At 43.3% G+C, this 14,845-nt stretch overlaps 2 protein-coding genes across 2 annotated transcripts; one reads left to right on the top strand and one right to left on the bottom strand.

The window, feature by feature from the left end:
* The first annotated feature begins 161 nt into the window (after window positions 1-161).
* On the top strand, window positions 162-4,491 carry LOC105564777. The gene is made up of 7 exons (XM_012017425.1): window positions 162-305; window positions 474-690; window positions 1,195-1,884; window positions 2,015-2,158; window positions 2,241-2,607; window positions 2,686-3,001; window positions 3,151-4,491. The coding sequence occupies exons 3-7, from the start codon at window positions 1,678-1,680 to the stop codon at window positions 3,509-3,511; spliced, it is 1,395 nt and encodes a 464-aa protein (XP_011872815.1). The 5' UTR covers window positions 162-305; window positions 474-690; window positions 1,195-1,677; the 3' UTR covers window positions 3,512-4,491.
* A 270-nt stretch (window positions 4,492-4,761) lies between these two features.
* On the bottom strand, window positions 4,762-11,057 carry LOC105564778 (Krueppel homolog 1-like). The gene is made up of 3 exons (XM_012017426.1): window positions 9,067-11,057; window positions 6,760-6,903; window positions 4,762-6,663 (listed from the first exon to the last, which is right to left on the bottom strand). Exons 1-3 carry the CDS (start codon window positions 9,441-9,443, stop codon window positions 5,424-5,426), a joined length of 1,761 nt encoding a protein of 586 aa, XP_011872816.1. The 5' UTR covers window positions 9,444-11,057; the 3' UTR covers window positions 4,762-5,423.
* Window positions 11,058-14,845: the final 3,788 nt, after the last annotated feature.

The following is a 14,845-nucleotide window of genomic DNA, read 5'->3' on the forward strand; positions in this document are numbered from 1 at the left end:
TGACATGCTACATGAGGTGAAACAAATACATTTGACAACATATATTTGAACAATCATATACGCGAACGTTTCGTTTATTACTCAGTCTTTGTCAGCTCAACAAATTGTGTAAAAAAGCTATAATTAAAAATTAAATAAACCGGTGGAAATATACAGTTACTAAAATTATCGTCGTGGGACAGTATCGCAAGGGACGCATCGTGCAATAACCAGAGGCATATCCATATCCAAAGTAAAACGTGAATAAGTTCGTCACGCCAAGTAAAACGGTGAAATTAAGAGTTATATGAAAAGCCCATTGCAGTGTAAGAGTCAATCAAATCAAAATGTTAAAATTATGTAAATAGTCAAAGTTAGAAGATTAAAAAGAATAAACATTTTAATTTTCATTTACTCGCTATCTTTTGTTTTCTTTCAGAAATCTATTATTTTCTAATCTATTATTTAAAAATTTCATTATTATTTTCTTTCAGAAATCCCGTGAATATGACATCTCATCAATTTTTATATCCTGAGAGTTGTAGCCGCTATCCCTATGTCGGCAAAGTGACCGCTGGAGAGAGGCATCGTGTTGACTTCATTTATCAATTTGTGGAAAAAGCCTTCCCCGGGAATCATGAGTTACCTGGAGTATTTTATAGTGTCTCTGACATAATTGGGACACCTACCATTTTTCCAGATTATGCTAATGTATGTGTATACCTTGATATTATCTGTTATTATTAGTCCTAGTCTACAATACACACAAAAAAGTTTCAGCAGCAAGACTCAAGCCGTAAGAAAGTCATATTATATGATATTCTCGGCGTAGCTTACGTTTCAAAATGAGTGCTGAAGTTCTCGACTGTGATTGGTTAAAGGCCCGATGGGCTTTCGAACCGGGAAAGCCCAAACACCCGAAAAACTTAAGATCCGAATAGACGAAAAAATTTGAGTAGTTTAACTTAAGACTGAAGAATTTCAACCAATCGGAATTTTCAGCATTGCTTAAGTTTCAAAACGGCTGCTTACGTTCTCGACAGCCATTGGTCATTTCCCTTAAGTCTTAAGTTTTTCTGCTTAAGTGTTCTTGTGTGTATTAGTATTTCTAGTTTGGTTAGTTAGTCTCACGTCGGACACTTTGTGTATGGAAAATTTTTTAACGAGATGCTACAACATTTTTGGTATTTCATGTTTTCTGACTTTTTAATACAGTGTAAATTTGACTTCGATATCTCTACGTCTCCATGGCAAGACGAAACGCATTCAAGAATACTTTATTGTTCACGGGATAACTCAATCATCGAGCAATTCATCGAGAATGAAAATAATTATATTGGTATGCGACATTTCACTTCATAATGGAAGAAATAAGATATTGTTTAAAAATATACACTTGTGTTGAGAAGAGTGTATAATTATATTTTCTCTTTCGAAGAAATCGAGTTTCGTGAAGCCGTATATCCAATCCGAATCTCTGTGTACGAAATATATAATCCTGGGAGGATAATTAAAATTTGGGCTCAAGATTCTCATAACTTGCAGTGGTTTCAGTTGTGGGGTGGCAGGCTTGCGTCTTTGCCCTCGAAATCAAGATTATTTTCTCCGCCATTAAAGTCGTGTAACTTTAAAACCAAACTGATCAAATTACAGTTCAAGTTCAGCCCAAGTATCTATTACACGAAACTAGATGCTATAATGCTTATTGGCATATCAGAAAAAATTTTTTGTTCTCACAACAGTCCTAGAACATGTTTCGTTGATTTTTTGAACAGTTTTACTTGCAACCATTCTCGCCAATATCACACGGGTGTTTGTAATTTGACGGCAGATTACGAAAATGCACATTTAGATATAGCCTACCTTCAAAAAGATTTTGATAAATACTGTATTACTGTTAAAAGGTATACTTTTACAAATCATCAACATTATGTAATATATCCATGTTTTTATATATTCTCAATAATGAAAATAACTTTTTTCCAATTTTAGTTGCAACAATGTAGAAGATCCTTCTACGAGTAATTTGAAGCGGAAAAAAGTATCTCTGAAGGCAACCCGTAATTATAGACAGCTTTTCCATCTTTCGTTTAAAGCTTATCAAACAAATTATGTGAAGCCTACACAAATTTCTAATAAATCCAAGAAGCCATCATGTGGCAGTTTCTTAATGCTTTCTGTAAGTATTCTGAGAAATCCACGTCTCGTAGTACTATTTATTACAATATTATCTTATGTATTGAAATTTTATATAATTGCAGGATGAAGTACAACTAATGATACTAAAATATTTAGATTTGACGTCGTTATGTTGCATGAGCCAAGTAAACAGGCACTTCAATACTTTGACACGAGATTCTACACTCTATACATGTTTAAACGTGCGCAATGTACGCAAAGCTGATTATATTTGTGACATATTTTGTTACTTTAAATCAAGATGTAAAAAATTGCAACGGTTGGATCTTACTTCAAGCGCATTTCCTGTTGGGGCTTTCGTGGAATTTCTTAAGGTTTGCAGCAAGCGTTTAACACATTTAAAGTTAAACAGATGTTTTCTTAGGCATTCATATATTGACTATGATCCCGTATTTAAAATTATTTCTGAAACATGCAAAAATTTGAAAGGTATTTATATATATTATATGGATATATCTGTGTCAGCATTATTATGGGTAAATTGTATTTAACCAATACATTTGTTAGAATTGGATCTAGAATTTGGTTGCGCAGAAATAAGTAACAAAGCATTGTTGTTTCTCAAAGAACTAGAAGGTTTGGAATACTTAAACCTTCGTGGTACACATACAGAAGCTAGTGTTCTTTGCAAAATACTGGAAAAAAATCGACGGATTCGTGCATTACATATAAATAATGTGAAAGATATAGATACAGTTTTAATAGAGCTGAAAAATTTCTGTCCAGATTTGGAAATATTAAATTTGCACAAAGCACATCACCTTACATCGCGGGGTATTAATGCCCTCGCTGAATGTAGAAATTTGCGGAAAGTGGACCTTAGGTTAGTGCTACATTAAAAATAACATATGTTAACGTGTTTTTTATCAAAATTTGTTTTCTTCTTCTATTGTGGACATCTTGAAGAACTTACATTGATTTCTATGTACGATCTATTGAAGTAATGTATTAATAATATAGTTTTCATTACAGGTTTAATTATGCAGGTGACACTGCCGATAACTTGAGAAGATTACTTTCTTCTTGTCAACGTCTGGAATATATCTATTTGTCCCATATATTCCTCGATGATTTTAATCTGAAATCACTAACGCTGGGTAAAAACTTGAAAGAGTTACATTTCTTTTGGGTGGCACTTGATGATGAGAGGCCTGATCAATTTAGCATTATTTTTGAACGATGTTCTAAACTGCAAAAATTACGTTTCTATGACTGTAACACTAGTGATCTTTGGATTAATGATTGGAAGAAAAGATATCCACATGTGTCTATGCTTTCCACTAGTAGGAAGGACGGGTTAAGTTCAGATATCATCCGCCTCTTTTCAAGCTAGACTACGCCTTCATGCGGACAAGCTGATGACAAATTCTGAAGGACAGAGTAAGGGCGCGACCACTTTTGAATAAGTGGTCCATAAATAAATGCAAGGAAATGGGCCAATCAAATTCTTTATGTATATGTACAAATCTACACTATTTCGCTCATGCTTTTATCGGTTTTCTTATTTTTCATAATGTTTTATTATCACAACTACTGTCACTTATTGACAGAATTCTTTTTGCGAATATAATTTTTATTAGTTTCATGTATAACATGTTCTTAGCTTCACAAACATCTTTAATATCACGTACTTGACGAGAAATTGTAGTTGTAAAGTTGTTGGATTAATGCCAAATTCGTCGAATAGATGTCGATCGACGACTTTTTGCACGCGCGACCAATCATTTCTCATTGGAATATTGATATTAATTTTACAAGCAGCTATGATTAATTATGCAAATAAATTACCGCGAAGGGAGAAGAATAAACAACGCATAAATAATGGTTTTCGCTTTATTTAATTCACATCGTTAAACATTTCGCTATCAGAGAAAGGCACCTCAGACAACACGTGTATTTAGAAGACGTTTTAAAGACTTGCTGAAAAGACGTTCAAAATATAAGTTTTTAAATAAGACCTTTTAGTGGAGCGTACATAACTATTTACATTACCGATTGTTTACTCATTAGAAATACATAACATGGCCGATCCGAATATAGTTTATGAGAATTTTGCTATTATTTAAAATCTGGTATTTCTACACTTTTATTATATCATCCAGTGTCACAATAACACCATTAAAGCGAAGCTTTCCGGAAACGCATTAACAAGAAAAAGATAAACTGAAGCAATTTGATAAATCAAAATAAAAATTTCATACTCACATAACTTTGTTAACGTCAAAAACTCTGATCTGATTATCTATTACAGTATATATACATTATTATATCAGCTATAATAAATGCATAATATGCTTCTACATATATATGTATATTATAAATCAGTTACTATCTTATACACATATATATATGTGAAATGAGAGATATCGTTAACAAAATAATATAAATATCAAATTATTTTATATATAAACAATACTAGGCGCTCTTAATATTTTTTGTCAACGCGCTTCCGTTCTAACGTTCACCTCGCAATATGTTTAAAAGTGAAAATGTGACTAAAAGTGAAAGTCCTCTTTTGAACAATTTTATATCTCGGGTGATTTACGAAGCCTTTTTGAGGACGTCCTAATGTTCTCTGGGTACTTCACTTCATATTATCTCATTTATCAATTGACTCGCCACACATACATATACATACATATAAATCTCTATATACATATGATACATATGTTTTGTTTACATAGGGTACTGAGATATGATGGTTAAGCGTCTTACTTAATAAAAACTATAACTCTTCAAATTGAATTCTAATAGATAAATTACCGGGCAGAAGCCAATTGTCTCGCATTTCTTTACGTACTTTTCAGATATATTTACAGCCTTATAATAAGTTTAACTCTCATTGTTGTTTCAGCTACCTAATCCGATTTTGGTAGTCAATTTCAAAAGCGAACGTTATCTCCAAGTAATCGATTAGCTCTCATTAGCATTGATTTACGGTTCGATTAGCGCAACTTTTTAGGTAGCTACGGATTGAGCAAATTCGTTGTTCAATCTTGGATTGCTTTCATCTCGTCATTTTTCTCACATTGTAAATTATAAAAATATATTTGGCCTCACAATGCGATCGAAACTTTTGATTCGGTGATAAATTAATAATGCTTTGTCGGTCAATTAATGATCATTTCGATCGACTGCGTCTAAAATGCGTGGCGTTTCGTTTAATTCGGATCTTGTCAAATGATAAAGATAAAATTCATATTGACAACTACGAGCTTTTTGGTACGTTGACAGCCGATTGTTCGTTATTTGTTGATCGTCAGGTCCAGTGGCAAGTCTTGCTCGATCTCGGTAACGTTCTCGTTCTTTACTCTGAGGTCTTGGCCGCACGTGCTACTCGCGTCCACGATGTTGCTCCACATGTTCTCCAGTCCGTCCATCGAGCCCAATAGATGCCGGAAGAGCGGGTTCTGCGTCTTGAGAATGAGGTCCGAGAGGATCTTGGTCTTCTGCAGGATGCTGTCGTTACTGTGCACGCAACACTTGTGCCGGCAGCAGCAGTCGCCGCTGGTATCCTTCAGTTCCTCTTTGAGCGGCGTCTGCTCCACCTCCATCTTCAGATCCTCCGCCCGCTTGATCACCGAATGCCTCACAGGATCGCAGCTAACCGCGCTCTCCTTTTTGCAGGGCGTACTGTTGACGATCGACTCGATGTTCCTGTAGTCTACCGTGGTGGTCTTAGCGACGCTGTACTCCATGGGCTCCTCGGTCTTGATGGGCGTCGACTGCATTCCAATACGCGGCATCGAGTCCGACATTCGACCCGGACTCGCATGCGGCGACAACGTTACGGAGCAATCCTTGATGATGGTGGTGCCGGAAGCGTACATGGGATTCACTTGAATCCTGTCCGGTATGATGTAACTATCGTCATACATCCTCGGATAGATCTTCATATCCTGCTCGTATGGTTTCGGCGGGGTAACCTGCTCCTGTTCTTTCCGCTGTTCCTGGAGATTGTACATGTTGTTCCACTCGACGAAGTTTCTCTGTTCCTCGAAGCTGTTGCTGGTCTTCGGACTACAACCCGAGACGCTGCTCTCAATACTGGAGTCTTTCTTGTCCGACTCGGAATGCGCGCTACTGCTCTGCTTGTCGGGCGAATTAGCGTCGAATCTCGTTTTTTCCTGGACGCTGCTGTCGTCGAAGCTCTTCTCTTGCACCTTATCGTTGTTGTTCACGTAGTGGCGGTAGGTCTTGACGTGCTTCCTCAAGGATGATGGATCGGTGTACCTCTTCGGGCAGCCCGGCACCTTGCAGTAATACGGCTTATCCACAGCATGGGTTCTAGTATGCTTGAATCTGTCCGAGGAATTCGAGTAGGCCTTTTTGCAGCCCTCGACGGGACAGACGTAAGGGCGTTCACCGGTGTGGGAACGCGCGTGGATCTTCAGGTTCTCGGCTCTGCTAAAGCTCTTGTCGCATTGGAAGCAATGGTGCGGCTTCTCGTTCGTGTGTGTCCGTACGTGGACCAGCATCTTGTACCTGCGCGAGAGAAAGAGAGACACGAGTGTTTGTCAAGAATGCAAAGGTGATTTCTACGTTACGCGCGCACAATCATTACACCCGGAGGAATTTTACCTGGCATTAAACCCACGCTCGCCTCTCGCGCATCCCTCCCATCCGCAGTAAAACAGACCCTTCCAACCGGGCGCGGCGTGTAATCTCGCGACGTGTCCTGCGAGCTGCTCCAGGGACGTGAACCATCGGCCGCAGTTTTGCCATCTGTAAGAGAGGAGCGACTTAATTTTTTCAGCGCGCGAAAAGTGTTAGACCGCGGGAAGAACGCGACGAACTTTATTGTCAGACTTGTTTTAATTGGCCGCCGCTCTGCGCAAGCGGAACTGATCGAAGACGATATGCAAATATAGCCGCTTCAAGCCGCTTTGGAATATATCGAAATATAATTTGCGTCACATGAGCGTTCGAGTTGGCTCGTCCAATTGATACCAATTGCGGCCATTTTGCAATTGCCGTCGTTTGACATCAGTTTATTGCAAGAGAGAGAGAGAGAGAGAGAGAGGGAGGGAAACTGAAGTTTGGTACTATTCCACGGATCAAGGTAATCCTGAACGATTTGATTGGCTAAATACCCTCTCGTCTTCATTTATATTTGACCCGGAAGCGGCGAGAATTGTTCAAACTACAAAATATCTTCGCAACGTGTAACATCATTATAAATTGACTCCGCATTGCCAAATGTGACCTTAAAATAACGCGCTGTATGTATTTAAGTCAACCGTATTTTCTACAAAACCAGATGGATTGCGTAGTAAAAGAAGCTAAATTTAGAAATATATGGTTGATGTAACGGACAAGTGTCTTGATAGGGAAGAATGATGCTCTCCGCGATCACAGCGAGTGCTCGGGCTTTCACGTGTCCGTCGCGTGAAAGAAGCGACGCGCACGACAGTCACTCCGAAATGCCGCGATAGCAAGCAAGACCCATTGCTGTTCCTTTATTCGTTACAACGTCGAGGCGGTGACGTTGGGATTCCGACGTGAGGATAAATTAATTATAACGAAAATTTTTCGAGCGCGTAGACAGCACGCGGCGGAGCCAAGTGATTCACCGCTTCACGAAATTAACGGCTTCCTTCATGTCGCTCGTTATCCGAAGGCGATTGCTATCGTATCGAGTCTAAATTTCATCGAGCGCGCGTAGACTTTGAATATAAACCGAGCCAGCCGCGAACCTGTTTACCACTAGAGATACCGAGCCTCCTCCCGCGGGGGGGAGAGCGCCGGATAGATTTGGATTCCGCAAAAACGCGCCAAGGGAACGAGTCCGCGAGTCGAGCTCTTAATCTCGGCGCGTTTCGAGACGGTGGATGCGCTTGTCGAGATGAGTTACGGACTTTTCTTCGGGTAAACCGAGAAGCAGCCAAGACCTCCGCGGTATCAGCCGAGATACGGAAAACTGGTTGTAACTGGTGTGTAACTGGCACGTGTGGATGCGCGCATGGGCATGTGCGCATCTATATCGAGGGAGATAAATTAGCGCCGTTTAAGAGGAATACAATGTCTACGATTAAGTGCAAACGGAAGCGAGATGACGACGCTGGGTCGTCGCGAACGGTTCTTTGACGATGGAGACGCGAGGGGGGGGGGGAGGAGACACGGTTTTGCTTTCGTTTTACAATAGAATTCATCAGATAAAGTTGTATCTCGTCGGAAAAGCGCACGTCGAAAAATATCGGTGTATATAGGCGGGAAGGAGATAAGATAAACAGGTGGGAAAAGTGCGGGCGTGGATTAAGATAAAACAATTGATTCGGATAAACGCGCGCGAGAAAGACAAATAGAAAAACTTGGCGGGATTACGCGGCTTGTCTTGCGATAAGAGTAGACGACGTCAATGAGGATTCGCGTGTACCGACCGACGCATAAAATCCGCGTTGCATTTAGATAACGCGAAACCCTCGGCGAAACCGTAGCGGGAAACTATTCACATACTATAACGCTCTTAACTGTAAACAAGCGCTAGACTAATGCCAAGTTTGATACGATTCGAGTAATCCAATCCAGCTGAAGGCAGAAGCACCGACTTTACCCGGTGACGCTCGACGAAGATTCTAGATTTCTTCAAAATAACACGGTGCCGCGGTTTTATCTCTCTCTCTCGCTCCTATCTCAATTGGTCTTTTGATAACAATGATACTGACAATGAGCGCAGTGCACTCGTCGAGAAGTGACGCCCGATCCGGCGATAGCCTGTGACGTCTCGGAGATTCGTTAGAGCGTGTAATTTTCATTCAGATAATTTTCTCAGCCCTACAATATATATTTAACAATTCTTTAATAACTTTTGCCTGGCGATGTTTATATCGCGCCGCGCAAGTAACGCGCAAGTTAAATACAAATGTCAAACCGTTCATTCGTTCTCACCTGCATTTTAGTTGGGCGTTTTCACCGGTCCTGATGGTCCCCAGTTCCAAACTCGAGCTGGACGCGTCCGAGTCACTGTGCGCCGGGCTCGGGGGCCCGCCGTTGCCCGGGGACACCCCCAGCCCGGCCAAGCTAGCGGTCGGCGAGGCCCCTAGTTCCTCCTCGGCCGGCATCCTCCGCGGCCAAACCGGAAGATCCAGCGGTGGCTGGTGCTGGATGCTCCCGTAGTAGCTCGAGACCGGGCTGGTGGAGTAGCCGGTAACCGGGCTGTAAAAACCCGGGACAGCTCCTAGCAGGGTGCCCGGGTAACGAGCGGCGCCGTAGGGACCAACGTGAGTTGGCATTCTGCCCGGAACATAAACGATCATATTTTTCATTACTTTTGCCCCCGACTTGAATCGATTCTCAGCGCCGACTTGCCAAAGACGTGCGGATTTCGCTCGATCGTCGCTTTAATTAGCGACTCCGTTTAATTCGCGTTTTATGCAGGCCTGATTACGCGCGTTTTACGCAGGCCCCGTGTGCGCGCGCGTGTGCGAACGGGCACACGCGAGCGTACGATTGCGTCGTGAAAAGTCGCGTCCGGTGCCTCTCTTGAAGGAATCCCCGAGGTTGCTTTCCACTCGCTCAACTCCGATCCCGCCGCACGATCTGCGCTCTAATGATCTTTCACAAGCTGACGTACACACGCATTATCCTCGAGCAATGTCGTTTTTTTTTTGCTCTGGAAAAATCGCGTCCCTCGGAGGGAGCCTTCTCGGGAATTTTTCGCCTCGCTAACGACTAATATTCAATTTACTCTCTCGCTTGAAAATCTCCTCGACAACAAAGTCGCAGCTGCCACGGCAATGCCTTTCACGGCTTGAAAGAATTCTGATTATTAATTAGTTCTGACTGTCAATTTCTCAGTCCTCTCGCTCGAGACTTTTTCTCGCTTAACGAAATAACTCGTTGTCGTAATCGATTGGATCTCCGCCGCTTTTCTCGCAATTGTTTAATCCAAAAGCTATAATACTTCGTTTATCCGATCACAAATTTCCTCAACGACGAAACGACCAATCGTCATTACCAATTCCGTTTGTTTTGCAACAATCTCTTTCCCTCCCGATCTCTCGCGTGCCCCTTGCCCTCGAAAGATTCGCCTCACTAGCGATTTTCGATGACGCCGGTCTTCCGTCGCGTCGTCGCCGTCAGCTTCCTCAGGCTCGCGTCGTCGTGCGAACCGATTCGGCCATTGAACTCTGACACAAGACTTTCCAGGTCTTGCTCTGGGGCAAGCCGCCTCTTCCTGAGCACCGTAGGTACGACAAGTCGCCCGCGGTACAATACACACACACCACCTTGCGCGCACCCTCTACCACGTAGTCCGAGTCCGTATCGTCAGATATATTTGAACCGGTTGGACTTGAGTATACGGTAGCTCAGAAATTGCTTGCTGTACTTGATCGAGAACATAACTGGGCTGGACGATCGCGGCGAAAGAAACGTAAGACACTGCCGTCGCACTTTCAAAGACAGTCTCCGCGCGTGTTATCTTGACCGAGTTCGTTTAACAATGGGTCGAAAGTGGTTCAAGCCCGACGCGGGTTCTACTCGGAGTAGAACAGCGATCGATTTGGACGACGGTAAATCGCGGGACCGACTCGATCGGCGCTAAGAGAGTCCCATCTTTCCTGGTCGCGTGTTGCTTGCCGCGCTTGCTGACGGTGGAAGCGACGCGTCGAAGAGGAGGATGAAGAAGGCGTAAAGATCGTGGACGAAGCGCGATGAATCTTCGCCGAGATTGAGCTGCAGCGGCACGTCGCCTTGTCCGGGCCTCTTTACGCTGGAGGATCTCTATAGCTATTTATTTACCGTACTTCTTTTTTTTTAAATTATCTTCGCTCGAGACGAAAGTTCGACGTGACCAGAATGCCGTACTGACGCTAAGTCCAACGAAACGAAACGTGAGGGAATATTAAACTGCTGGCAATGACGAATGTACAGGCTTATATATGCTCGCGCTATCGCTCCGGACCCCTCCATGAGTATCACCAGCACAGAGAAGAAGACTGATAACGGTTTGTCGCGTATTCGTCAGCCTCGTAAGAGTCGCCTTAGCAGACGAGCCAGTGTCCAATCGATTCGACGTGGAACTGATTGAACGGCAATTCGTTATGAAATACATATAGCCAGGAGTGTAGATGTTACACTGCCAAGAGGAACTTGTAAGAATTACTTTAGTTCTACAAAAACCGACAGTCTGCGACCAATAACTTCCTCGGACTAATTGCTAGAAATAATTTGGATGCTGCAGAAAACTGAGGAACAAGAACGTTGTGTCGTGGCGTATTATACCCTCTGGACCTTACACTCTGCGCGACTAGAAATCGTCGATTTTCGTAGACATCCTGTTGACAAAACGAAAGTCGACTCGTGTTGATTCACGAGGGAAAGAGGGAGGGGGGAGGGGAATTGATAGGTTTATCTTGTGAACAATGAGATAAGGTCGCTCGGTTACCCCCCGCGTCGCAATCACGACTCGCCGAAATTGACGTGGCCCCTATCGTCGATTTCGCCTCATGCGACTCGCCGCTGATCGTCGCGGGTGCGCGAGCAAAGTCCGCGCGTATCTTTCACAACGATGTCGATGTATTAACCGCGGTATTAACGCGTCGGTGTGAATGGGCGGGCTGCAGGCTGAGTCAACAGACGGTCGCCGCGGCCCCGGTAATTTCTCCCCGGGGCGGCGAGGAATCACGCGCTCGCGAAAACGACGACGGCGACCCTGGACGACGGTCGGGGGCACCTTCGATCCGGGGGGGCCCTCGTCATCAGGAAGTGGCCGCTTGTCGTCGTTTCGAAAGGCGATCCGGCGAAGGTCGCGGACTCGCCGGAGAACACGTTTCTGGCACGGTGACGCAATTGATAACGGCAGGAGGAGCGATTTACGTCTTCGCGCGCGCGTCGTTCGAGAAGAACGACAATTAAGGGAATCCTAAAGCCGTTAGCGAACTTGATCAGTGTCGATAAGATAGGAGACAGAATTAAAAACGTCAATAATCGACATTTTTAATTCCAAGTTCTACTCGGCACGAGAAATTTATAGCCAATCAATGTGTAACTTTTATGAAAAAAGAGCAGCAATTTTATTGGCTACACATTGCCCAGACCGAGATTTTGGATCCATTCTAGCATTGTCAACACCATGGCTTTACTGATAATCTGATAGATGTTTGGCAGCAAACCCTCTCGAAAAAGCCCGCAACAATTTTTACACACCGTACAGCTCTTTTTCTCTTCTTCCAAACTTGGATTTCTAGACTTGCGTTTATTAAAAGTATTCTCTTTTTCTAGGCTATTAATCTTAGTTCTAATTGCACGATATTGTTCTTATGTGTTGTCCTTAAGCCCGTATCAGACTACGGATTGAGATTGAGATTAGATTGAAATTTGACCAATTAGAGTAAAGGTTACTAAACTTGAGATTAGTAAACTTACTGCGATTGGTCAAATTTCAATCTAATCCTAATCTCAATCCGTAGTCTGATACGGGCTTTAGAGTACGCTGGTCTCATTTTGTATATATTGATTGTAGAATTCTTGTATCAAGCAACTATTGTCGTCAAGTGTATAAAAAATTAGTAAAATTAAATTTTTTTAATATAAAATCGACCAGCATAGTCTAGATTTTGCTGTGCACTTTAATTCCGTAGAAGAGTTTTGCATTTCCATAAAGCCAATTAAAAGATTACTTCTAACAAAGCATGTCGATAAAACAGACAGAACCCCTTAAGGGAATCCTAAAGCCGCTGGTGAACTCGAACCGTCGACGACAAGATAGGAGACAGAATTAAAAACGTCAATTATCGACATTTTTAATTCCAGGTTCTACTCGGTTCGAGAAATTTACAGCCAATAAATTTGCAACTTTTATGAAAAAGCAGCGATATTATTAGCTTAATATTTTTCAGATCGAGATTTTGGAATGAATTCTAGCATCATCAACATGTTTGGCAGCGACCTGTCGCGAAAAAGCCAGCAACTATCTCTACACGTCGTACAGCTCTTTCTCTTCTTCTAGACTTGCGTGTATTAGAAGTATTCCTTTTTTCTAGGCTATTAATCTTAGTTCTAATTGCACGATATTGTTCTTATGTGTTGTCCCTAGAATATGCTGGTCTCATTTTGTATATATTGTATTTATTGTAGAATTCTTGTATCAAGTTTTACTATCAAGACGACAAAATATTGTCGTCAAGCGTACCAAAAATTAGTAAAATTTTCAATTTTTTCTTCGTTTTTGATATAAAGTCGACCAACACTTGGATAGTCTAGATTTTGCTGCGTACTTTCGTAAAAGAGTTTTGCATTTCTATAAAGCCAGTTAAAGATTACTTGTAACAAAGAATGTCGATAAAACAGACGGCTTTAGGATCCCCTTAAGAGCGTCGGCGAGACGATCGGCGGGGATATCGGCGCGGATAAAGAATTAAACGACATCTGACCGTAGGCGCGAGCCTTCGCAATTATACCGAGCACGCGCCAACGATGACCGCAATGCGATCCCGTCCGAGCGCGACGTGACCTCGGCGGGATCAGCAGGATCGTTAGCTGCACCCAGCCCGTGTGGTATCCCTCAATCGCGCCCGTATGGCCAGGACCCTTGACGCGCGGGACGGAGTCCAACGTGAGTTTCGCGACGCGAAGAAAGGAGGGACCGGCGCGTCCGCTGTCGTCATCACGGTGTGGAGTGTCGCGCTGTGCAGCAGCGGAGGAAAAATTCCGCGTTACATAATCCGATTCGCCGGGAATCGTTTGTCGCGACGGCATTTGCACCGAGCAATCTCGCGATTGGCGGTAGACCCTCGTAAACATCAGCCAATTCCAGGGACCTTATCTAAATACTCAGAGTTAACGCGCTAATTAAAGGGGCGCGGGAGGGGGGAGGGGGTGACGACGTTTCCGTTGACCAACTAATCTCGCCAAGGCGCATCGCCGTTGATCATTGGGACAACTGGTCAAGGTGATATTATTTCCATTCTCGGCGGCACATGTCAGAGCCATTATCTAATACAGTATAGAATCTCCGAGTCCGCTTGTTCCTTCGCGTGTGGCTTCTAAACGCTCCGCTCTACGAACGTGCCACGTGTCTCCTCTCTCGCAGGCGTTTCGAAATTGGAATATTTCGCGTGATATCAAGTTCAATGTCACTTTACTATATTTAGTAAACGAAGAACGCTTTATGTTCTTCCACGTCTCGCCTGTTTGTCGCGCTGTATCGCGTCGCGGAGCCGTAAACGCGCGCGCAAATAATTAACGGCGCCATTAATCGAGATGCCTAACTCCCCGTTGTAAATCGTACAACGCCAAAAGCGATTTGTGGAGACCACCTCGTTCCCAAGGTGGAAATGCGTTTCTCGTAGACGCAACAGATGTCGTCAACGCTCACCACGCACGTGAGATAATGGGTCCATTCTCCACGGATGAAAAGTCAGACGAGTCCCGTCCCGTCCCGCTTTTCATCCCGCGGAGGACGATCGGCGTCGATCGGCGCGTCCGTCGCGAACAAAACCCGGGAAACCCGTCGACTTTCTTCGATCATAAAGGGAAGACGGACCCGATGACCCGTGAGAAATCTCCCTTCGCCGTGCTTGCAAGCTGTGGCTTTGTTTGTTCGATCGTCTGATTTATATCGCATTCGCGACGAGACGTCATACCCGAGCGAACAAAAAACCACGATGGAGTCAAAGTGACATCGCGATGACTATTAAAGGTCGTACGTTGACATTGTGACAGA

The sequence above is a fragment of the Vollenhovia emeryi genome, unplaced genomic scaffold (assembly GCF_000949405.1).
Source record: "Vollenhovia emeryi isolate VEMERY1.0 unplaced genomic scaffold, V.emery_V1.0 DF939159.1, whole genome shotgun sequence".
Lineage (NCBI taxonomy): Eukaryota > Metazoa > Arthropoda > Insecta > Hymenoptera > Formicidae > Vollenhovia > Vollenhovia emeryi.